The sequence below is a fragment of the Mus pahari genome, chromosome 17, assembly GCF_900095145.1.
Source record: "Mus pahari chromosome 17, PAHARI_EIJ_v1.1, whole genome shotgun sequence".
In the NCBI taxonomy this organism is placed as follows: Eukaryota; Metazoa; Chordata; class Mammalia; order Rodentia; family Muridae; genus Mus; species Mus pahari.
The window spans coordinates 37,849,523-37,874,138 of NC_034606.1; the positions used below are offsets into that span (position 1 = coordinate 37,849,523).

General features: G+C 45.6%; 1 protein-coding gene across 5 annotated transcripts in view; it reads right to left on the reverse strand.

The window, feature by feature from the left end:
• The window catches only part of Trappc9 (trafficking protein particle complex 9), a 476,366-nt gene that overhangs the window by 141,786 nt on the left and 309,964 nt on the right, over window positions 1-24,616 (reverse strand). For all 5 annotated transcript variants that reach the window (XM_029547720.1, XM_029547718.1, XM_029547722.1 and 2 more), the window contains one exon: window positions 6,459-6,569. In XM_029547720.1, the coding sequence (XP_029403580.1) occupies window positions 6,459-6,569 (111 nt within the window). The remainder of the gene's footprint in view (window positions 1-6,458; window positions 6,570-24,616) is intronic.

The following is a 24,616-nucleotide window of genomic DNA, read 5'->3' on the forward strand; positions in this document are numbered from 1 at the left end:
ATCCTTAGTGAGGTAACCCAATCATAAAAGAAGTCACTCGATATGCATTCACTGATAAGTGGATATTAGCCCAGAAACTTAGATTACCTGAGATACATTATGCAAAACACAAGAAAACCAAGAAGGATGACCATTGTGTGGATACTTCATTCCTCCTTAGAATAGGGAACAAAATACCCATGAAAGGATATAGCTGCCAACTTCTAATCTACCTACCTCTACCTTCTGAGGGTTGGGATTCCAGTTGTCTAGCACCACTCCTGGTTCATGCTGTACTGGAGGATCGAACCCAGAGACCTGTGCTTGCTCTGATGCATTCTACCAACTGAGCTACATCTCCACCTCCATGACGGAGTTTTTAATACAGAATGATTACATAGTGATGACTCATGGGTCAATACACTGTGGCAAATAGCAACTTTCTTTTATTTGACACTTGCAAGGTAGATGCCTGGCCCTGAAACAGGTGCATGCAACCCTTACCCTAAACATGACCCTAACCCTAACCATAACACCACTGGATGCTTGAGGAGCTGGGTGTCAGAAAGGCAGGACAGCCCAGGTGAACCTGAAGCTACTCACATTCCTGATGAATTGAGAGAGGTTTTTTTTTTTTTTTTTCTTTAACAAGATACGGTAAGGATCTTTCCTAAGCAGTAGGCATTGGCATTTGATGGCCCTGAGGTTAGGGTGCATTTCATTTGAGAGATCCAAGTCTGGGCTCAGTAGCAATCAGTCAGAATCCCAATCCCTGGTAAGAGAAGAATGAGCCCTGGCTTCCAGACCTGCTGGAGTACTGTGGCTCCTGAAATAATAGGTTTGAAGAGTCCAGGAATGAGCCCAGAATGCAAACAGCAAAGAGGAAACCATAGAAAGGCCACATCTGTCCTCTCTTCTAAGTTACCTGCAGGAAAAATGCCACATGTTTCCCTTGAAGAGCCCCTGCCAAGCTGGTCTTGGCTTACACAGCAGGCAGGAGATGAGGATAAGGGTCTGGGAGCCAGAGAGGAAGAAAAACCCTTGAGAAAGACCAAAATTCAGCAAAACTGAGCTAGAGCCGCATGTGCCGGCCACATCTGGCCCAGGCATCTGACAGAGCCAGCCAGAGAATGGACAGCTGGGAACTAGAGGGAAGGGCTGGAATATGAAGCTTCCCTTGGTTCCCAGGGGATACTTAGTCTGTGTGCGACTCCTGTAGGTGCAGCAATCATGTGCGCCTCATCCCCAGGCAGGATCCTTCCTATGCTGTTCTGTCTTCCCAGACCCTTGCTTCACTCTGAACCTTTCCTACCAAATCTGGGCACTCCAGCATGGGCTGCTGACTGGGTTCACAGTTCTGGGCTGGAAATCCCTTTGTTAAACAACTGCTGTGGTTTCTCATTCCCAGCAGGAGAGGAGAGAGTTTTTGGTCCCAATATAAGGGAGTAAGAAGAAGCCTGGAAGAGGAGGGAGGACCCAGTGACATCTACTGAGTTAAGCAAAAGCCTGATCCTACGGTCTCCACAGAAGGGAAGTAGGTCTTCCAACGGACCCTTTACCAACTGCAATGAGCTCTCCACAAAGCACACAGGGCACATGTGTGCTGGGTATGTGACAAAAATTAGATTCACTATCTAAAACAATCAGGGGGTGATATAGATCATCACCAATATTTTATCAAACTATCCTCGGGACCTCATCATGGCAGGGGGACTTTCTACCCCAAGTGATAAAGTTACTTAGGGCAGGACCAGGCTGAGAACACATGACATGTGCCAGGCCCAGGCAAGCCTCACTTGTCACGGTGGTGAATGGCTGAGAAGACATGAGCATCCATACGTGAGCCTCCTTTCCACCTCCCACATGTGAAATGGAGACTTTATGCATGGCCCCGTGGAAGAAGCCAACAAAAAGCAGAGAGAGGAAAAAGGCCAGAAGGAAAGGATCTGAGCCAAGACTCCCAGGTTGCAAAGGTCTGCAGTGTATAGAGCTTCAGTCATGCCATCTCCTTTTTGTCTGCTTAGAAAGAAGGAAACAACTTGCCCTGCCACCAGAGTCAGCAAATAGCGCTGACTTCCTTCCAAGACCCTGGCCATTTCACTGTGTCCAGGCTGAACTCTTGACACATCCACCCTTCATCTTAGGGCTTCCTAGTCTCTCCAGAGGAATCTGGGCTCCCGTCAGCAAAACTCTCAGCTGCCGCTTACCAGGAAAGCAGCCTGGGATGGCAGGGGAATGCCGTTCAGGGGCTCAGATAACAGCCCTTTGCAAAGACTCACTATGGAAAACAGCCTCCGGCTCTGTATCAGCTCAAAGGCTGAGCTGGTACCCGCTGGCCCCTCTTACTTCTAGAAATTTCATCTCTGGAGAACTGTCCCATTCTCCATTCAAACTGAAAAATTAAGAATGTAGAAAATAAAATAAAAACGCATTACCTGTAACTCCGAAACACTGTAGAAGGGAATTCGGAGCCAAGGGGTTAAAAGGGGGGTCCTGTGCAGTTAAGTATTGCTTTGATGACCCCTGGGGTTCTCTGGATCGTTCAAAGGACCAAGAGTGAAGGAGGAGGCAGATAGAGGAGTTCCAAGTTCTAGGCTGGGGTAAACAGCTCTCGGCAACCCCAGCATAACCCAGCATACAGGGCTGCCTAGAGGTTACAGCATACAGGGCTGCCTAGAGGTTACAGCATACAGGACTGCCTAGAGGTTACAGCATAGGGGGCTGCAGAGAGAAGTTTCCAGTGCCCAGGCAGTAACAGCCTGTGGGATTCTACATAGCCTACGATCTGTGACGGAATGCTAGCAAGACAGAGGGCAGAGGGAAAGTGGGACAAAGCCCCCAATCCTGAAGCATGTGATGAAATAACAACATATCATACATTATAAAGATATTTATGCATTAAAGCAGGTTATTGTGAAACTTAATTTTAATGGTCTGATAATTAAGCAAAAAGGCCCTCCATAATAATTACAAGATCTTAATTTTATAGCATATTTGCTGCTGGCAATGTTATATTTTGTAAGAAAGATGATGCTAATTCTTCGTAGGGAGCACCTTGTGTCTTTCTGGGTACCTCTTAAAGCTGAGAAGTGAATGGTGCCCAGTGCTACGGGGTGCAGCCTGACCTACTGTGTGCAGCTCATGATTCAGTCCATGCCTGACCCCTGGATGGACTGCAGCGTAGAATATAGAACCTTGGCATGTGGAGGCAGAGCTCATAAGCAACAAGACAGGGTATTTGGCTGAGAAAAGCATTTATCAGGGTTTGGACACGAAATTGAAAATTAAGTGTGGTGTGGAGGCTGGGATGATGCCATGGTAGGATAAACACAGACGTTAGCACAGCCTGCAGTTCTGAGGAGAGCGCTGGCAATGTGGTGACTGACTGTGGAGACTGCGAACGTGATGCCTGAAGACCCAGCAGCACAAATCACCTTGGACAAAAGAAAAGTTACAGGGCATCCCTTCATTGCAGAAAGGATGCAGCAGGCAGTCAGTGAGGCACCCAGGCTCAGAGACAAGCCACCCATGTCCAAAGAGGTTAGGGTGGTGGGACAGTACTCGGTATAGCCATTCGACACGATGCTCTCCCTTCACCATGAGACTAGAAAGCTCTCTAAGCAGCAGAGATAGAATTGCATTCCTGAGTTTTAAACACTCGAACCCTCAGTTTATGAGCAAGTGTTTCACGCAGAGGAATGTGTGGCACACCTCCACACCATATTGGTTGTCCGGACTGGGCTGTTCCTTCAACCCCTGCCCTCTGGCCCTCGATGATAACACCTGATCCTGTGACCTGTTCTGTTTCGACCTAGACGTTCACAGCTTCCCAAACTCATCTATTGATCTCTTTACCCTGCTCCAAGTGGTGACTTTGAGAGGTGAGGAGGTCTTAAGGGTAGAGATCTTATGAGTGAGATTAGTGGATGTTTAAAAAAAAAAAAAAGATTCAAGGAAGACCCCCTCACCTCCTCTTCTGTATGAGGCAAAAAGGAAAAATGTCTACAGTCTTGGATATGGCCTTCAGCAGACATACGATTAGTGCCTGCTCTGAAGCTAGACCTTCCAGTGTCCAAAACCGAGAGACTCAAGCTGAGTTCATGGTGGTGCTGTGAGAGGACCCTCAAAGTAGCCGTATTTGTTGAGTGACTGTTTTGTGAATGAATGAAATAAGGGATGAGTTAGCACTAAGAAATGAGAAGTTAAGCAAAAAGCCTCCCGAAGAAGCCAGAAACATAAAATCAAACTGCAATTATCTACGGACTTGGGTCATTAACATCACACAGCCCGTGTTGCCAAGAGTGATCCAAAGCTTCCACACAGGACACACTGAGCGATTCATAATTTCTTAAAATTGTTTTATACTGGTGTCATAAGAAGACCAGGTTTCTCTCTTGGATCATGGGCTACATGAAAACAGGTAGACCAAGAGACAAGACAGATGGAAGACATCTCTACCCCTCACACACACACACACACACACACACACACACACACACACACTATTAACAGGGACATCCATGCTTTTAGAGTTTTCCCTCTTCCCTGAAAGCTGGAGAAACAGCATTTGCTGAGCCTCTGGCATAGACAGAAGCTTGCAGAGGCTCAGCACATTCCCACACAGTCAGGTGCCCAGTCCCACCCAGGGGAAGACAAGGTAATCCTAGGGGCATCTCAGGCTCCTCTCACAAGAAGGTCAGAAATGGTCCCGTGTCTTGGGTCTCTAACTTCCAATTTAAAACCCAAACTGCCCTTCCAGGGGGCTTTAGGGCATAACATATATTCATACATGTCATTAACAGTCACATTAAATATGAATGTGCTGGAAGCCACTGCACAGTGAGGAATTAGCATAGAAATGAAGACGATGGCATATTTACACAATGAAATATTAATCGCAGTCAAAATGAAAGAACTGGATTTATATTTAGCTCCAAAGTACAATGCTTATTTTAAGTTTCAAAAGGACACATGTGATAGGGAAGAACTTAAAGGATATTTTTTAAAAAAAGATTCTCAAAATAATATTTGGTTGTGGATACACACACACAGCAGAAGCAGGGAAGTGTAGGAGTGAATGGTACTACAACTTTCAAAGAGTCACCCTGGGGAGGGGAGGGGAGGGGAGGGGAGGGGAGGGGAGGAGGCTGCTGCTGCCGCCGCTGCTGGTGATATGGACACTGCCTAACTCTTTTTGTGGCTTACTTACCCTAACATTTCCTCCTGAGATTTTTCAAATATAAAACTTAAAGTGAGCATAGTTTAGGTTTGGAGCATCACTGTCTGCCCCTCTGGCCTCAGAGTCCCCCTTGTGAAAAAGCTCTACCAACTGTTTATCCATTCTTCCGTGGGATGGATCAGACCCCTGTTGTGTTCTGCTGTGTTTGGTTTTATGGAGGGGGCGGGGCTTAGCCGCAACCCTGGATAACTCTTTTGGTGACTATGTTTTAATTTTTAAAACTATTTTACTTTCTCTTACTTGTGTGCGTGCCTGTGTGCACAGGCTTATATGCATGGGTACACTTTTGCCTGTGCACTCATGTGCGAAGGCCAGAAGTCAACTTCGGGTGTTTTCTCTTACTGCTCTCTACCTTTGTCATTGAGACAAGGTCTCTCCCTAAACTTGGACCTTTCTGTTTTGAGTTAGACTGGTTGGTGAATCTTAGCACTGAGCCTGTCTCTAGCCCTCTGCACTCCCACCAGCCCTGGGATTACAAGTATGCGCCATCATGCCTGCCTTTTATGTGGACTCTGGGAATCCAAACTCAGATCCCTGTACTTGCATGGCAAGTACTTTACCCTATGTTTAGTTATTGGTTTGCACATGTATGCATGTGGCAAGTGTGTATGCATGTTCACATGTGTGTGGGTGCACATGTAGGGGGTGGCATGTGTCATATGTGTGTGGGTGGGTGCACATGTAGGCGGTGGCACGTGTATGTGGCAGCTCAGGGTTAACAATGGGTGCTTTCTTCAATCACTCTCCATCTTACATGAGACCAAGTCTCTTATGAACCTGGAGTTCATCTTTGCAGCTTCTGGGCTGGGTAGCTCAGTGTGGGTATGTGGGGGGCTGGTGGTGAACGGTGATCTCCCTGCTTCTGATGGATGCGCACAAGCTTCTCCCTGTGATTTCTGCATTTGCATTTCTCTACTGACTAATAATACCAATGTCAGCTATTTGGGGGGGGGGGAGTTTACTCTTTAAAATAAGACAGAGACAGGGATAGATAAAGAAATCTAGAGCAAACACAGGGAAAGCTTAGATCTAAGACACAGGCCTGCTGGGTGGTTGTTCTTAAACCTAGTGCTTCGTGCATCTTGCTATTTAAAAAATAAAAATACCATCCCATCGGCAGTCCATCTACGCACTGGACTTGGTGTGGGAGAGGCCCAACAGAGACTAAGGAGAAGACTGCATCTTACCAAGCTCTGCCCATGTGGATCCTGGAGTGACTCTGCCTCTGCAGGACACTTACCGCTGGCACTCACTGGCATGCAGGACAAGTTCAGAGTTGTTCCTGGTGCAGACTGTCAGCTCGTGCTCCGTGGAGTTGAAGACATCAAGGAGCAAGTGGCATTGCCGGGTGCTGTGCAGAAAGACAGAGGGAAGTTCAGAACACTCCAGCAGCAAAGAGAGGCAACTTTGCCATTTCCTTCTCTCCGGGGACTTCCCACTATTTGAAGATGTGCAGAGGTGTGGCTTATAACAATGCCAGAGCCTCTGGACAGGTGCTAAGAACTTGGTCACACCCTTTATGAACTGAATGACCTTGGGAAGTACCTCAGTTCTCCATGCCTCAGCAAATGGTGAGCAGCTGGCCCTTAAGATCATCTATACACATTGTATACAGTGTCACTCAATAAAGGCTATGCCCAAATGAGGAAGTCTTCAGCTACCTAAGACTGAGCAAACGGACTGGGTACTAGAATGTGAAGCTCTGGGCCCCGTGTGTTAGTGCTGAACTCTATAAGCTTCATACTCAGGGACTCCCCAGTACTCCTCTTCAGATCTGTGGCAGATAACCTAAAGCTAGCTAGTTCACCAGGCATTAAAGCCTCCCCTCCCTCTGCTTCCTGCAGAATAGGGGGTAAAATGTTCAACTTCCAAAGGCTTCTTAGAGCAAGGGATACTCCCAAAATCAGCATCTCAACCAATGAGCTTCTCAGACCCCAAATAACAGAACCAGGATAAGGAGGTTTCCAGCCTTCAGTCTCCCTGGCTTCCCTTCCTTCCTCCTTAGGATGAGCAGGAGGACTTGAAGCCCGGCCATCATTCAGAGATGAGAGTAAAACCATAGGCTCTGGGTGGCAGAGCTGAGGCTAGAAGGAGCTGGAAAATCAGGCACCTCCTAGAGCAGCAGTGTCCACCCCCACGGCCTCCTCCCTATGGACTTATCAGCTACACGGCTCAAATATTTCAAAAGTACCAACAGCCCCGTGCTTCATTTGTGTTGGTCACTACAGTCAAGTTTCCAACACAGTCCAGTGCTTGCCTAAAACCAATACAGCCTCCCAGATACCAGGTGTCATGGTGAGTACATGACAGGAAATCGATATCCATTGGGGACAGCCATGGCCATGGCAAGAGCAGAGTAAGAGGGCAGCTGTGCCGGCCTTGGAGAAGCAGGACAAATTGTTTGCCTTAGAAGTAAGGGCGAGAGGCAGAGGCAGAGGCAGAGGCAGAGACAAATAGTTGCTCTGGGGGGGGGGGTCATCTCTCGCTCTGTGTAGAATCAAAACATGACATCCTAGGAGACCTCTGACCTCTCTAGTGTGTCCCGAGGCAGCAGAGAGCGCTCTGTTGGTTATTTGCAAAGCCAAGTCAAAGGAATAGAGAGTTATGAGATTTTGCCTTTGTGTCCTGACACTTGTTGGGGGGGAGGCGCAGGAGAGAAGAGGCCAGCTAGCCAGGCTGGCATGATGGCTGAGTCTCCAGATGCCAAGCTCAAATTTTGCCTTCACAGTTGGTAGGCTCCCTTGACATTAACTGTCCTCTGTTCCTTTGAGAGAAGGGATCATACACAGAGGGGCTTGTGAGAACACATTGGGGTTCACACACACACACACACACACACACACACACACACACACAGAAGCAGGCACTGCCAAAGGCCAGGGGTTGTCAGAAAGCATGTGTGCACACTTGGCCTCTCAAGGAAGGGAGGCAGAGGCATGGCTTGACCATCTCTGGTTTACAGATGGTGCCAATACAGTGTCAGAGGTCTTCAGAAGATGCCCTCACATTATTGGTTCTGGAGCTTTGGAGCAAGGCTGTCTTCCCTAGGGGTGCTGGCATTAGAGGATGCTCAGGCAGCTGTCTATAAGCACACTCTTCTTTGACTCCTAGACAAAAAAAAAAAAAAAAAAGAGTCTAGGAATGACGACCTGGCCTGCCTTTGTCATAACTTCATGAAATCATTAATCGCAGCAAAATCTTTCATCAAACACAGAAACTCATAAAGCATTAGGGGGAGAGTGTTTAAAGCCTAGAATGGAGGTTGATTTCTCTTGCAGAGCACACTACCCCGGAGGCTGCACGGATACACAATGGTTGCTGCATCCCAGTTCCGAGTCATTGTCTGTGTGGGGTGGCTGGGCTGTTGCTTCTATTGCTCCTGCTGATGTGATGACATATTGGTGGATCTTTGTTTTCTACCCGTCATTCATAAATGAGCTTCCCGTCCCAGACTGTGGTAGCAATCTGAACCCACAGTAGCATCGTTTTACTCCTGTGTCTTCCACATTGCTGGGGCTGAGTTTCTTTATGAGCTGTTGGGACACACAGTTTACTTTTCATTCTTGTTCAAATCTTGGTTTTCGTTTGCTTCTCTGGAGTCGCCTTTCTGAGGAGACGGGAACCTAAGACGTTCTTTCCAGAAGAACTGAAGTCAGAGCAAGCCTTTGGGGGCAGATGAACTTGCACAGAAAGTAGCAGATTTGGGTCTGTGGCCAAGGTGGAAAATGGCTAAGACAAACCCGGGCTGCCAGATGGCATACATTCACCAACTTATCAACTGATTCTTCTAGCAGACGTAGGAGTGTCCCCTGCATGTCAGCTCTGACTGTATGCGCACAGCTGAGAGAGGGAAGTGGAGGGGAAAACAGGATCTCTGCTTTCTTGCAAGTTGAATTGAGGAGAGAGTACAGGAAGAGGGGGTTAAAAAAATGAAAACACTCTTTTCCAGGAAGTTAAAGGCAACAGATTTGAAAAGGTTGCAGAATAAAGCCTCATATTATTGTTACTATTTCAAGGAAAAATAATTAAGAATGTGGATGTGTAAATGCAATGCAGGCCAGAAGGCACTTAGGAATAAGTAATAAATGTGTCTAAGACATTTACATAAACTATTTAAGTTTTGTGGAACAATTAGTAAAGAAGTCAAATGAGTAAAGAGATATTTCATGCTTAAAGATAAGACCTTATTTTAAAAGAAGTCATAACTCTCCATATTTCTGTGTATTTAATGCACCTTAATGAACGGGGGACGATAAAGTTTTGGTTTTAGTAAAATCTGGTATGCTATTTTAATTTCATATATTTAAAAAAAAAAGAAAAGTGCCAAGAACATACAAAACAATGAAGAGGAAGATGCTGGGAAGAGCTAGTTTGCTAGATGTCAAGAAATCTTCCAAAGCATAAATGGTGGAAGACATCCCAGGGCACGCTCACAAGCTGGGAACTGGAGGTCAACTGAAAGGTGATGCTTTTGTTCTGTGAGGAAGATTCCAGAAAAGCCCTGGGCCACATGACACATGGCTATATATGCACAGGAAAGCACGGCCTTAAAAGAATAGTAAATGGCTAAACATAGTATGGCCGTTCCCTCAGAATCCAAACATCCATTCAGGTACTCCTACAGGGAGGACAGGGACAATCCAACTTACAAATCCCAGGAAGCCCAGACTATTACAAGGCTCTCAAGGCCTCTCCTCAAGGTTGTAAATCGGTAACCGACTCCTGAGAGGTAAGACTCTTCCGTCAGCAAGCTGTGCGGGAAGCTTTAGGGACACGGCTTCCATGAGCAATCACCCCTGCTAGGGTAGGACACGGCTTCCATGAGCAATCACCCCTGCTAGGGTAGAACTTTTGGGTCTGTTCCTGGGTCACTGGTGTTTCTCTATGCAACACCATTCAATAAGCTAGACTTGAGGTAAGCATATTTTTTTCTGTCACCAGTGACCTGCCAGTGGCCAATAGATGATTGCAACTCTCTAGAAAGTCATGTAACACTACCTAAAAGTTGTTTAAAAACTAGAAACATTTAAACAAGTAAACAGCTTGTGAAAAGTGAGATATTTCACAAACAAGTTTCAACATATAAACTAAAAAAGAAAGACAGCATGTTTGGCTGGGTTAAAGTTATGGACTTTGGTGTAAATGAAATTAAAAAAGCTAAGGCAAGCTACTTGTGGAAAGGTATTTGCAATATATTAAACTGACAAGGAATTGGAATTCTGATTTCGTGGAGAATTCCCATAAATCAGTAAGAAATGACTCAGTAGAACATCAAGCTAAGGGTGGGAAGTGACAGTCAAAACTGGAAGAAATCCAATGGGCAGTAAACAGACACTCTATCAAGCTAGCAGCCAGAGGAAGAAATCAAACCATAAGACACTATTTCTCACTCAACTTAATGGAAACACTTAAAAGTATTATAGGACCAAAGTTTCGGCCAAGATGTATATCAGGAAAAAGTAGGGTATAAATAAATTGGTACAACGTCTTAAAAAACAAAACAAAAATATGAAGCTAGGGAGTTACCTCCTCCGGCTATATATAATTACACTTGGACCGGACAATTCCATGTCAATGTGTATTAACTCAGAGAGCTCCCACAAAGGCACACTCAGAAATATTCATTGCAATGTAATTAATAGAAGCCAGAGGCTCCTTTTAACCAGGTGCAAACCAAAAGGACAGAAGATAGACTAGGATGGCTGGGCATCAAACCCTGTGCAGAGGTGGAAAGGAGCTTGGAAAACAGCCTGCTTGTCCAGATGTGGTGGCTTAGATGAGAATGGTCCCCATACACTCTAATGTAGTCCCAGTTGGAAGAGCTGTTTGGGAAGGATTAGGAGGTGTGGCCTTGTTGGAGGAGGTGTGTCACTGAGGGTGGTTTCAAAAGCCCATACCATTCCCAGTTAGCTCACTCAGTCAGAGCTTATGGATCAGATGTAAGCTCTCAGCTACTGCTCCAGTGTCATGTTACCTGCTACCATGCCCCTCATCATGATAGTCATGGACTCTAAGCCTCTGAAACTATAAGCCCCAAATAAACTAACTCTTCTAAAAGTTGCCTTGGTCAAGATGTCTTATGACAGTAACAGAAAAGTAATCAGACACATGGATACGTGGGTACACCCCTTGCTAATGACACCAGGAAAGTTAGTTGCAGAAAATCTCTCTCACACACACACACACACACACACACACACACACACACACACCATGTATTTGGGAACTTTTAAAGACTTAAAAAATACTCTATACTCTTAATAAATGTTAATTGAGTCTTTATTAGTAAAGATGAATACAGAGTTTCTCAGTATAGCATTCTGTCTTGAAGTTTAAATGTAATATAAATACAATTTAGGAAAATGTTAAGAGTGGAGTTCTGCTGCCTTCATCCAACTTTGTTTCCCTTAAAATGTTTTGGAAAAAGTATTGGAAAGTTATTTAGTGTGTTGCCTGAGCCTTGGGGTTCCTCTCGTAGGCAGAGACTGAGGAAAGAGCTTGTAGGATGCTAGGACCCAGGGAAGGGAGGCTGGAAGAAAGGCAGACTGTGGACTGAGTGTAGTGAAGAAGCAGGGCCACACCAAAGACTTTTTAGGGCTATTTATGTATCTGGCCACACTGGAATAGCTGGGGCTACATATCTGGGGTCTTTCTGGGACCCTGTGGGGACTTTCCTTCATAAATGAGCACCTGGGTCATAGACTGACAGGATGATTTATTCCCCTACCAAATCTTGGCCTCGCTGGACAAGCTTTCCCCTGGAGGGTCAGGACTCATCCTTCAATGACTTAAACCACTGTGCAGTGGGTACCTAGGGTCATCCAGTCCTGCAGCCTTGGCAAGGCATGTGGAATGTTCCAGAAAGCAAGAGATGCTGAGCACTGCTGAGGCAAGGTACTCTCTGGCTACACCTGCATAAATCTGGTTGCTATGGCAACAGCGGGTGTAAAAAGTAGGCTATGAAATGCAGCAGGGCATGAGACTCCTACAATACAAATAGTTTTCAGAAATTAAGTGCATCTTCTGGAAACATCAACAGGGGGGTAAAAAAAATAATCACGTCACAGATTTGATGGCAAAGGAAGGTCTCCCTGAAGAAACAATATTTGATTGGGGACTCTGATGACAAGGAAGTGGTCTTATGAAGGTCTTAGAGGAGAGCTTCCCTCCCAAAGAGAATGTGCAATTAATGCAAAAAAGCTGAGGCGCAGTGCGATCACAGAACAGAACAAGAGGAGACGAGATTGGCAGAAGATTAATGACGGAGGAAAGGTCATAAGGAAATATTGATTTTATTCTAAGCATGACAGGAAGCTATTTTGAGAGTTTGAAGCAGATGAGTGGGTGGATTGTTTTATGTAGGGGCTGGGGGGTGATGATGAGGTTCGAATATGGAAAGGATGAAGTAAGCAGGTCTTCACATCTCCTGCTGTCTGTAATTGAACCCATCCCGAAGTCACAGATACAGCGGATGGAGTCAAAGACTCAAAAAGCACTAAAACTGAGAAGACAAGGACCTGGGAGTGAGCTGCACTTCCCTTCATTGCCCTGACCTCAAAGGGCTGCAATGAACGTTCCCAGGAATGTTCTGAGATCTCACAGGTGTATGCCAGGGACAGCAGAAAAAGGCTAGGCTGACCAGAGAGATGAAGAGGACCACATCTGTCCTTCCTTTTGCTCTTTTGCAGTTCAACACTGTGGGCAGCAGTGGACACAGACAGAACTGTCACAACACAGGCTGCATAGATGCCCGTCACTCTCTGATCCAGAAACCTAGGTCCCAGAGCCACAGTGACTAGTTGGCCATACCGGAAACACCAGAAGAGGAAATCATGACTACCTTAGTAGAGACACAGAAGGAAGATTTGGAATGGCACGGGGATTAAGAGCACAAGCTGACCATTACATGTGACCCTCAGGCTTCACCAGAGGGAGGCACAGGGAATCAGTCCAAGTGACCATGGTTACAGTCCTCAATTCTAGTGTGGCCCAAACAGGGGAAGAGCCAAATACTGCCACAGATGCTCTGAAATGGGCAGGTGGCCCTTGGGACCATACCAAAACAAACAAACAAACAAACAAAAAACAAAAAAACAAAAGACACCGAGGACTACCTACTAAAACAGAAATGCCAGCATTTTTCTCAGGACACAGACAAGACCCCAGCATCTCACAACATCGGATGCAAACACTCAGAAGATCCTGAGAAATAACAGCACCAGAAACTACGAAATCCATGTAAAGAGTAAAACAGTGGTGCACCTCAAGATGACTGTCATTTTGGGGGACATGCCACACCCTAAAGAATGCAGAAGAGAACATTCCAGAGAGAGATGGGGGGGAGGCGCATGAGGATGAGCCAAGGAGAAGCATCCGAGCAGCTAAAGAGGCTGAGGAAGCCACCACATGTTAACCTCACTGCATAACCTTGGGGACAAGGAGAAGAGATGTAGATTTACAAGCTACTTGGAGCCGAGAGACCTTCAGAAGGCATGCTAACCTCCACACTAGAGTCCTTGCATGCTCTGCCCACATTTACCAGTGCCTCAACTCCATCCACAAGGGACAAAAATCAACCCCTCCCAGGCTTGACTACCATGCCATTAAATGGATCCTGGAAGCTCAACACAGCCCACACAGTACAGATGCGATGAATCCTTTATCTAGAAATGGCATACGCTGCAGAGAGAAAAAGGCAAAAGGCAGAGAGCTGATGGGGCAAACAGGCACGAGACAAGGAACGGGTGTGAGAGATCCGAAGCTCTGTCATCAGAAACTGTGAAGGGCAGAGGAAGTAGGACATTGTACAAGTGATTGAGGGGCGGAGGGACTGTAACCAGAAGTCTATATCTGAGAGTGGAAAAAAAAAAAAAAGTCCTTCAGGAGTGCAGAGGCGGAGAAGGCTGGGACTCTGAAAGAGGCCTTCCAGAAAGACCTTCAGAAGAAAGGGCAAGAACATTAGCGGGAAACTTGGCATGGGAAGAAGGAAAAGGGAAGAGTAACAAAAATGTCAAGTACCCAGGGAAAGAGACCTTACTAAGATCTATGACAGTTACAGGCAGAAGCCTAACAGTGTCCACTTTGGCAGGGACAGTTAGCAGTGATAAAGAGGAACATTGCTTAATGAAGAAAGCCTGAATCTATCGAGAATAGACAATCAGTCTTAATGTCTGGGCACTCGGCTCCATGAGGCTAAATGGAGAGAGGCATCATTAGAGTTAAAGACACTAATAGGATTCTTGGAAATGTACAGAATGAGTAGACACAAAATCAACAGGACACGGGAGGCGCTAAAAACTGCCTGTGTTTGTTCAACACCTAATGAAACCCCACCCCACACCTTCAGAACACACGCACGAGTGCACACTCAATGAACACAGAGTCTGTTCTCAAGTGAAGCAGGATTAATCTAGAAGTCGGTACCAGAATGATCAATGGGACATTACAAATTCGAGGAAATGGACCGACACACTTCAAACATCACTAACGAGATACTAGGTGTACAATTGATAAAAATCCCAAGTCACTGGGACTCGGCTGGTGCGGGACCTAGAGTAAGAGGCCCGTGGCACTGAAGGGTAGCAGGAGGGGAGCGGGAAGGGATGGAGCAGCCAGTTCTCATATCAGGAAGCAGATGGAGGGAACAAAGGAGAGAAAGACAAGAAGATGGAAAAAGCTCACTGATTAAAACAACCCCATTCTCTCAAGAGGACAACCATGCTAGACTCCTGTTATGCGTGCCCTTTGGGGACCAGGTTAACTCACTCAGGGTGACATTCTCAAGTTCTATCCATTCGCCTACAAAATTCACCATGTCTTTGTTTTTAATAGCTGAATAGCTTTCCACTGTGTAGCTGTACCACGTTGTCTTTATCTACCCTTCGGTTGAGGGACGTCTAGGTTACTTCCAGTTTCTGGCTACTATGAATAAAGCTGCTATGAACATAGCTGAGCAGGTGTCTTTGCGGTATTGTGCGGCATCTTTTGGGTATATGCCCAGGAGTGGTATAGCTGGATCTCGAGGTAGAACTAGTCCCAGTTTTCTGAGAAACCACCAAATTGATTTCCAACATGTTTGTACAAGTTTGTACTCCAACCAGCAATGGAGGAGTGTTCCCTTTACTCCACATCCTCACCAGTATGTGCTATCTCTTGAGTTTTGGATCCTAGCCATTCTAGTGGGTGTAATATGGAACCTCAGAGTTGTTTGATTTACATTTCCCTGATGACTAAGACTCACGTCTTTAAGCGCTTCTTGGATATTTGAGATTCCTTTGTTGAGATTCTCTGTTTAGCTCTGTGCCAACTCCAATGACCATACCCCTGCCTCGTGCCTGGCTCTGCCATAAGTACTTGGCATTCAGCTTTCTACCTTAACCTTCTCAACAACCGTAGCAGGGGTCAGGGTTTATAAAGATTCCACCACTCACCCCTGGCCCAGCTGGAGTGAACATGAATGGGGGTGCCTCTAACGTCTACTTTGTTCCTCTTTTTCCTGTGCATGTTGGGAGGGGGGATATGCAATGTGCAAATGTTCAATAAGTGTTTGCACCTGTGTGCAGGTGACAAACGTGGAGGGGCCTGTAGAGGCCCAAGGTTGAGCTCAGGACTCTTCCTGGATTATTTTCTACCTTATTTTCTTTGAGGCAGGATCTCTCATTCAAACCCAGGATTTGCTGGCTTCAGGGATCCCTTCTGTGCCTCTGCCTACCTATTGTCTGTGGGAGGTCCGGGGATGCAAATCCTGGTCCTCCTGCTTGCAGGGCAAGCCCTTTCACTTCCTGTGTCATCTCTCCAACCTTTCCAATGCTACTGCTGATGCCCCCTGGGCTCCAGTGCCTTCTACAGACTCCTCCTCGTGACTCCTTGGTGAATGGGACATCATATAGGCACAAACAGTGACAGACATGCCCCCTTCCTGCACATGTGCTCGTGGTGGAGGTCAGGGTGGAGGTCACTCTCTCCTGCTGTGTGGGTGTGGGTACTGAATTCACATTGTCGGTCTTGGTTGCTGGTGCCCTTACCCACTAAGTCATCTCACCAATTCAGAACAGAATATACTGTAACTCAAGCACATGGCAGGGGCAATACCCGTTCCCTCCTTCAGTAGCTTGCCCATCAGTGTGCCCTTAGGACCTGGGCTCTGGCTCTGGTCTCCCTGGACACAGCTTCCTCCAAATTCCCAGAAGGAACAACTTCTGTTCCCACTGTCTGCACAGACAGCTTTTTGGTACTGGTTCTCCCCATCAGTGAATATTGGGCTTCTCTTCCCTTCTCTGTCCACAGCATCCACTGTGCACGTCACCTTAGCATTACTTATCAACAATTCAACTGAGTACTGGTGCCTGTATTAGGGCAGATACTATGCTGGTATAGCCAACACATCAGTTAGTCAGGCAGGGTACATGGCTTCAGTCAGTCAACACTAAGGTAGGAAGATAGGCCAACAGCTGAGTAAGGCAGGTGACATCTACAAAAGTTCCCAGGGCCAGCTGTGCACAGAGGATCTCCTTACCAACTTACCTTCCCTGTTCCCAAAGAATGTGGCATACAAGAAACAAGGACCACCAGTGTTCATTCATCAATCTTGTACCGGACACCATATGTCTTCACAAGTAATTTTGAAACATGTGATTTCATGACCGTACAAGATCCCTGCTATCTATCATCTTTTCAAGATGAAAGAAATCTAGAGCTTAAGGAAGGGTGACAGCTTAGCCCATGACCTGAGGGCCAATAAGCTGTAGATTCACCACTTGAGATGAAAGGCAGTTGGGTTTACTTCCAAGTCCTGTTGCTAAAATTCTAACACCTCACCAAATTTAAAATGAATCTAACAAACGCAGTAACGAGGGAAAGCTCCAGCCTGATGAAGGGTCTCTGCAGATGGCCTTAATGCTAGATCTGTGGTCATGGGACCCCTAAGAGCTGAGCTGCCCCTCCCCAACAGGAACCTTTTAAATGACAGAGGGCACGTAAAGTGGTGTCTCCAGAAGGCTAGTTTCTGGTCACACACCCTGCGCCCAGCTCGGAGGGGTGTATTCTCTACATTGCTCCAAATAGGGGTGTCTAAGATTGGATCATTTCTGTAACCATCTAGAAAGAAATTGCTCCTTGGGAGAGAGGGAAGCACAGCTGTTAGACAGGGGTGGGGTGGCCTGATCCATTAGAGTCCAGTGCCTAAGAACACTACCAGGCAGCTCAGTGTAAAATGTGAATCTCAGAAGTAATTGATCTTCCAACTGTAAGTCAGCTGAGACCAATGTACACCCAGGAGGGGGTGAGGGAGGGAGGCAGAGGGAGAGGGAGGGGAAAGAGGAAGAGGGAGAGGGAGAGAGAGTATCCTGTCTGTCACCTGTACTGTTCTATGGCATTTGGGGAAAATGGCCCGCTCTTCAATAATTTGAACCTCCTCTCTCCCTGGTGAAATGGACACAGCAGAGATGTTCTCTCAGTAAAGGACCCCCTGAAACTGCAACCTCTCGTGAAGGCATGTGTGAAGCAGAAGGAATCAGAGCTAGGTCTCTGTATGACAGAGTTCACTAAATGAGGCCCAAAGCTACAGTATGGTGCTGAGAGCTCAGGTAGACCCAAGCCCTTGCATGCTGATGTACAGAACAAGTGCAACATCCCCCACCCCCACACCCGCTCCACGGGGAGCTACTCATCTCCAGGGACTTTGGGGGAAGAGAACAGGATCATTTATTTCTCTTTCCCCTTTCCCTTCCAGAACACTGCCACATCAAAACTACCAGGAAAGGGGGTGGCAGGGATGAGTCGGATGGGAGCAGTGCTTGCTACTCAAGCGCAAAAGCCTGAACCTGGATGTTTGGATTTCCTAGAGCCCGGGTTTGTTTGGCTGGGCATTGCAATACCTTCCCGTAACCTCCGTGCCAAGGGGCAGGGACAGACACAGGAGGATCACTGGGGGGCTTGCTGGCTGCCAGCTTAGCTTCAAGTTTAGTTAGAGACACCGTTTCAGGGGAACAAAGTAGACTGTGATAGAGCAGATGTCTGACATCCCCTTCTGACGACCTCACATACATGTGAACACTCATATATGCAATGCATGTGCATACACACACACACACACACACACACACACCTGCAGAAATGACAGGGATGGAATTTCTGGCAATTCTGGAGGCAAATGACCCACACACATTTGCATCTGGGCTCCACAGCGCAACTGGTCCAACACCAGGGTGATCTTTTGACATATTCGGCTTCTGTCTGCACTAAAATCAGTCTGACCCTTCCATGTAAGCTCTGACATGCAGGTAGTCATCTAGCTATCGAGCACACAGTTATCTCTGAAGTGAGGAAACCTAGATGCAACTGTCACCAGCAAGCTACACACGCCAGAGAGAAACCGACAACACCCATCCCCGGCCTCGTCTGCAGTCCAAGTGTGTTGGGAAGGGCCTGGCTTTGAAAGTGAGATGTGCAGAACTCTCGCCCAGCAGGAGTCTGACAGAACAATCCTCACCTGTGAGCACAGAGCACACAATGAATTCATAATGCACCGAAGCACGCCACTTCAATACACCGCTAATGCCAGGTGCCAGAGATGCACATAGACTCTGCTAAGGAAAACAGAACTTCAGCTTGGCTCCCACTCTGCCAGTCTTAAAACTCAGAGCCGGTCATCAAGGCCTTGCACTTCTCAGAGTCCTCACCTGGGCTGGGCCCGGGGCTGAACACTGTAACATCCTAGCTCCCACATTCCTGATCTCTCCCATAAAAATTAAGTGTCCTCTATGGTTATACACATAGTTTTATATCTGAACATTATTTTTTTTTTTAAATCAAGGGATAACTTACATGGGATGGGTGAAGTGCAAGATAGATTGATGGGTTTTTATGCCATCCAAGTCTCGGGACAGCGCACACACACACACACACACACACACACACACACACACTGGACTCTGAAGCAGAAAGACACTGTCCTCTGAGGTGACTAATGAACTTGATCTGCCTAAAGCTAAGGTCTTCCTTAGGGAGAGGAAGTATCATGGCCAAAGCCTAGGAAAACTGTGGTAGGAAGAGACCCTAATCCGTTCCCTGCCCATCTCCTCCCACCCACCCACCCACCTGAAACCACAGTCACCTACTGCCCAGAGCACTCTGGCCATAGAGAGGGTATCGCTGCCTGCAACTGTGAGCACAGACTTTGACTGGCAGCATGTTCTGGAAGTTCATTTTGTTTCTGAGCAGTATCTCCCCGTGGGATTGTAGATCCCAAAGATGGCTCACCCATTCTCCTGCTGACAGGTATTCAGTGTTGTCTCCACACTGCAGTTATTGAAAGTAACGCTGTTATATAACTTCTTGCACAATTCATTCATGTGTGTGTGTGTGTGTGTGTACATATACACACATATATATTATAGTTCTCTAAAATAAAGCATGCAGAAGTAAAACTGGAAGCTCACTGGGGAGGTAAGTGTTTAAAGGCCCTGAGGAGATCTGCTGGCAAATTCAAATGCCCACAGATTCCAGTTTAACCCCATCCTAACCGACATTTAATGCTGTCAGCACTTCATGTTAGCCATTCTGGGGAGTATACAATGGTACCTAATTATGAGTTTGTTTTGTGCCCCTCTAACAATTAGTGATGTAGAACATGTTTCAGGTGACTGTGGCCATTTAAAAATGGATGCTGCAAGATATTTTATGTCTTGCCTTTTAGTGAGTATAAGGGGTGTGTGTGTATGTGTGTGTGTGTGTGTGTGTGTGTGTGTGTGTGTGATTTGTTTCTTCTATTTAGAAAAAGCCCTTAGGCATGCAACATGCCACATCACACATATAGAATCAGGGACTAGCCTTCAGGAGGAATTTCTTGTCTTCCACTTTGTTGAGGCAGTCTCTCTCCACGTTCCTGCTGCCAGATCCTGCATACTGCAGGCTACATGCCTGTACGTATACCTAACCCACGAGCTGCCATCTCAGCACAGGAAGGCTGGGGTCTCCGGGGTGACGCACAGAACCCAGCAGTTTACGTGAATCCCAAGGGTTAAATTTAGTCATCTGGCTCCCGAAGTAAAAGTTCCCACCCGTCTGCATCATCGAGCCAGCCCGAGTGTAAGGTTTCAGTTTTCATGAAATTGATTATTTATCAACATTTCATTTTATAGTTAGCAAGTTCTGGGTCCATCTAAGAAATCTTTGGCCCCAAGTCAGGAAGTTGCTTTGCTGTCTCCTTGGAGGAGAAAGCCAAGGCTCTGCACTTCTTCCTAACTATGGCTTTGCATCCTGCTGAAAGTCATTGGTGGTGGACATTCGTTCAGGTCTATTTATGAATTGTCTTGTCATACTTGGGTACACTAACCTCTAGTCCACATTGGTGCCAACGACACTCTCTCGACTACTAACTATATCTTTCCATAAGGCTTAAAATCACATACCCAGTTCCTCCAACTTTGTTCCTTTAGGTCAAGTTTAGAACCTCTGGTTCTACTATTTCAAGATATTTTTAACAACAACTTGCAAGTGTCTGATTTAAAATGGCAGTGTTAGTAAATAGTGTTAAGATTTTGATTGGGATTGGCTTGAATTTAGCTAATATAGAGGAAACTCAACTCTTGGCAAGATCCAACACTTCTGGCCACATCACCCACACCTCCACCAGGTATTTAAGTCTCTTCCTCGCGTCCTGACACCGAGATGGAAGTCACATGTTTATAACTTTAGCCCTGGGCTTTCTGTTTTGGTTTTTATCAAAACATTACTTTCTATTTTAATCTTTAAATTTCCAACTGTTTGTTGCTGATAAACAGGAATCTAGCTGACTGCATGTATGTACTATGCAGTGGCGGGACATGTGAGTGGTGACAGGTCTTACTATTCATTCCTAATTTTTAGGTCTTTAATTCTTTTTTACTTTTTTAAACCTTATTGCCCTATAGGACTTCCAGGGACATAGGACTGTGGAGGGCTTACAGAGGACGATTTGCCTGGATCCTGCTCATGGAGAGATTGCGCAGGCTTGCCCTGCGACAACAGCAACCCCCTACACTCTCTGCCCAGGTCTTTCTCATGCTGAGATCTCATGGACCCTAGTTTATAGAGTTCCCAGCTAAACGCCAGTTTTCCTCTTTGTTTTGCTAATGAGATAAATGCCAATGGTTGATTTTTTTTTTTCAGTGCTTAAAACTAAACTGGATAAACTGGATTTGTTAGTGCTATACTATACATACCTTCTATATAGCTAAAATTGATTTGTACTTTGTTGTCCAGTTCAGCCTTTGAACATTTGAGGCTGCTGGCCTGAAGTTCCTTTCTCGCTGTGATGTGATGTCTCTGGAAAGTAGCAGCATGGTGAGGCTGGGGCCAAGAGGGACTCCTCCATGCCTGCTCCTAAACGAGCCTCCGCGAGGGCACTGTGCTTGCTTTCTGAAAGGCTGAATGATCTACTGGAGAAGCCACCTGGGCCCACAGCATGCTTTGTGGGAACTTTCTAATCGAAAGTCTACTCACACGCTCTGCTCACACGCTCTGCTCACACGCTCTGCTCGTCTTCGGTTAGTTTTACTACTCTGTCCACTCTCCGGCCTTCAAAACATTGATCCACTGTGCCTAAGTTGTCAAACTCACTGGGAGTGCTACAGTACTCTCTTACACTTTAAACACACAGTGTGTACAACCCCCCCCCCCCCAGAATGCCACATCTTTTGTACTTGAAATTTGTGATTCCCCCCTCATTGCCCTAGTTATGATAATTCTATCATTAATCTCTTTAAAGTATCAGCCTTTGGTTCCACTGAATCCACAATTTCTCTTTCACTACCCATTTTAGCGATGTACATTCTTCTCTATAATTTCTTCTATTCACTCCGGGAGTGCTGAACTCTTCTCTGTATTTCAGAAGCCACATCACTGATGTCAAGCCATCCATTTCTAGTGTAAACAGTCACTCTTCCATAACAACAATTAGGTGGGCTGGTTAAGAATGTCTAGATTGGGTTCATTTCTGGGTCTTCAATTCTATTCCATTGGTCTACCTGTCTGTCACTATACCAGTACCATGCAGTTTTTATCACAATTGCTCTGTAGTGCATTTTTAGATCAGGCATAGTGATTCCCCCAGAGATTCTTTTATCATTGAGAAGAGTTTTTGCTATCCTAGGTATTTTGTTCTTCCAGATGAATTTGCAAATTGCCCTTTCTAACTCATTGAGGAATTGAGTTGGAATTTTGATGGGGATTGCATTGAATCTGTAGATTGCTTTTGGCAAGATAGCCATTTTTACAATGTTGATCCTGCCAGTCCATGAGCATGGAAGATCTTTCCATCTTCTGAGATCTTCTTTGATTTCTTTCTTCAGAGACTTGAAGTTCTTGTTATACAGATCTTTCACTTCCTTAGTTAGAGTCACACCAAGGTATTTTATATTATTTGTGACTATTGTGAAGGGTGTTGTTTCCCTAATTTCTTTCTCATCCTGTTTATCCTTTGTGTAGAGAAAGGCCATTGATTTGTTTGAGCTAATTTTATATCCAGCTACTGCACTGAAGCTGTTTATCAGGTTTAGGAGTTCTCTGGTGGAATTTTTACGGTCACTTATGTATACTATCATATCTGCAAATAATGATATTTTCCAATTTGGATCCCCTTGATCTCCTTTTGTTGTTGGATTGCTCTGGCTAGGACTTCAAGTACTATATTGAATAGGTAGGGAGAAAATGGGCAGCGGGAAAAAGACAGTATTTTCAACAAATGGTGCTGGCACAACTGGTTGTTATCATTGAGAAGAGTTTTTGCTATCCTAGGTATTTTGTTATTCCAGATGAATTTGCAAATTGCCCTTTCTAACTCATTGAGGAATTGAGTTGGAATTTTGATGGGGATTAGAAGAATGAGAATTGATCCATTCTTATCTCCTTGTACTAAGGTCAAGTCTAAGTGGATCAAGGAACTCCACATAAAACCAGAGACACTGAAACTTATAGAGGAGAAAGTGGGGAAAAGCCTCGAAGATATGGGCACAGGGGAAAAAAATCCTGAAAAGAAATGTAAAGGCTGCTGCTGTAAATAGAGAATTGACAAATTTTCTTAAAATTTCAAAGCTTCTGTAAGGCAAAAGACACTGTCAGTAAGACAAAAAGGCCACCAACAGATTGGGAAAGGACCTTTACCAATCCTAAATCAGATAGGGGACTAATATCCATTATATATAAAGAACTCAAGAAGACGGACTCCAGAAAACCAAATAACCCCATTAAAAAATAGGGCACAGAACTAAACAAAGAATTCTCAACTGAGGAATATTGAATGGCTGAGAAACACCTCAAAAAATGTTCAACATCCTTAATCATCAGGGAAATGGAAATCAAAACAATCTTGAGATTCCACCTCACACCAGTCAGAATGGCGAAGATCAAAAATTCAGGTAACAGCAGATGCTGGTGAGGATGTGGAGAAAGAGGAACACTCCTCCATTGTTGGTGGGACTGCAAGCTTGTAAAACCACTCTGGAAATCAGTCTGGCNGTTCCTCAGAAAATTGAACATAGTACTACCGGAGGAACCAGCAATACCTCTTCTGGGCATATATCCTGAAGCTGTTCCAACTGGTAATAAGAACACATGCTCCACTATGTTCATAGCAGTCTTATTTATAATAGCCAGAAGATAGAAAGAACCACGATGTCCCTCAACAGAGGAATGGATACAGAAAATGTGGTACATTTACACAATGGAATACTACTCAGCTATTAAAAACAATGAATTTATGAAATTNNTNNGCAAATNGATGNATCTGNAGGGNATCATCCTGAGTNAGGTAACCCAATCACNAAANAACTCACATAATATGCACTCACTGATAAGTGGATATTAGCCCTGAAACCAAGATATAATTTATAAAACACATGAAACTCAAGAGGAAGGAAGACCAAAATGTGGACACTTCGCCCCTTCTTAGAATGGGGAACAAAACTCCCATGGAAGGGGTTACAGAAACAAAGTTTGGAGCTGAGACGAAAGGATGGATCATCCAAAAACTGCCCCACCCAGGGGTCCATCCCATAATCAGTCACCAAACGCAGACACTATTACTTACACCAGCAAGATTTTGCTGAAAGGACCCCGATATAGCTGTCTCTTGTGAGGTTATGCCAGTGCCTGGCAAACACAGAAGTGGATGCTCACAGTCCGCTATTGGATGCAACACAGGGCCTCCAATGGAGGAGCTAGAGAAAGTACCCAAGGAGATGAAGGGGTGGAACAACAATATGAACTAACTAGCACCCCCAGAGCTCGTGTCTCTAGCTGCATATGTAGCAGAAGATGGCCTAGTCAGCCATCATTGGGAAGAGAGGCCCCTTGGTCTTGCAAACTTCATACGCCCCAGTACAGGGGAACACCAGGGCCAAGAAGGGGGAGTGGGTGGAT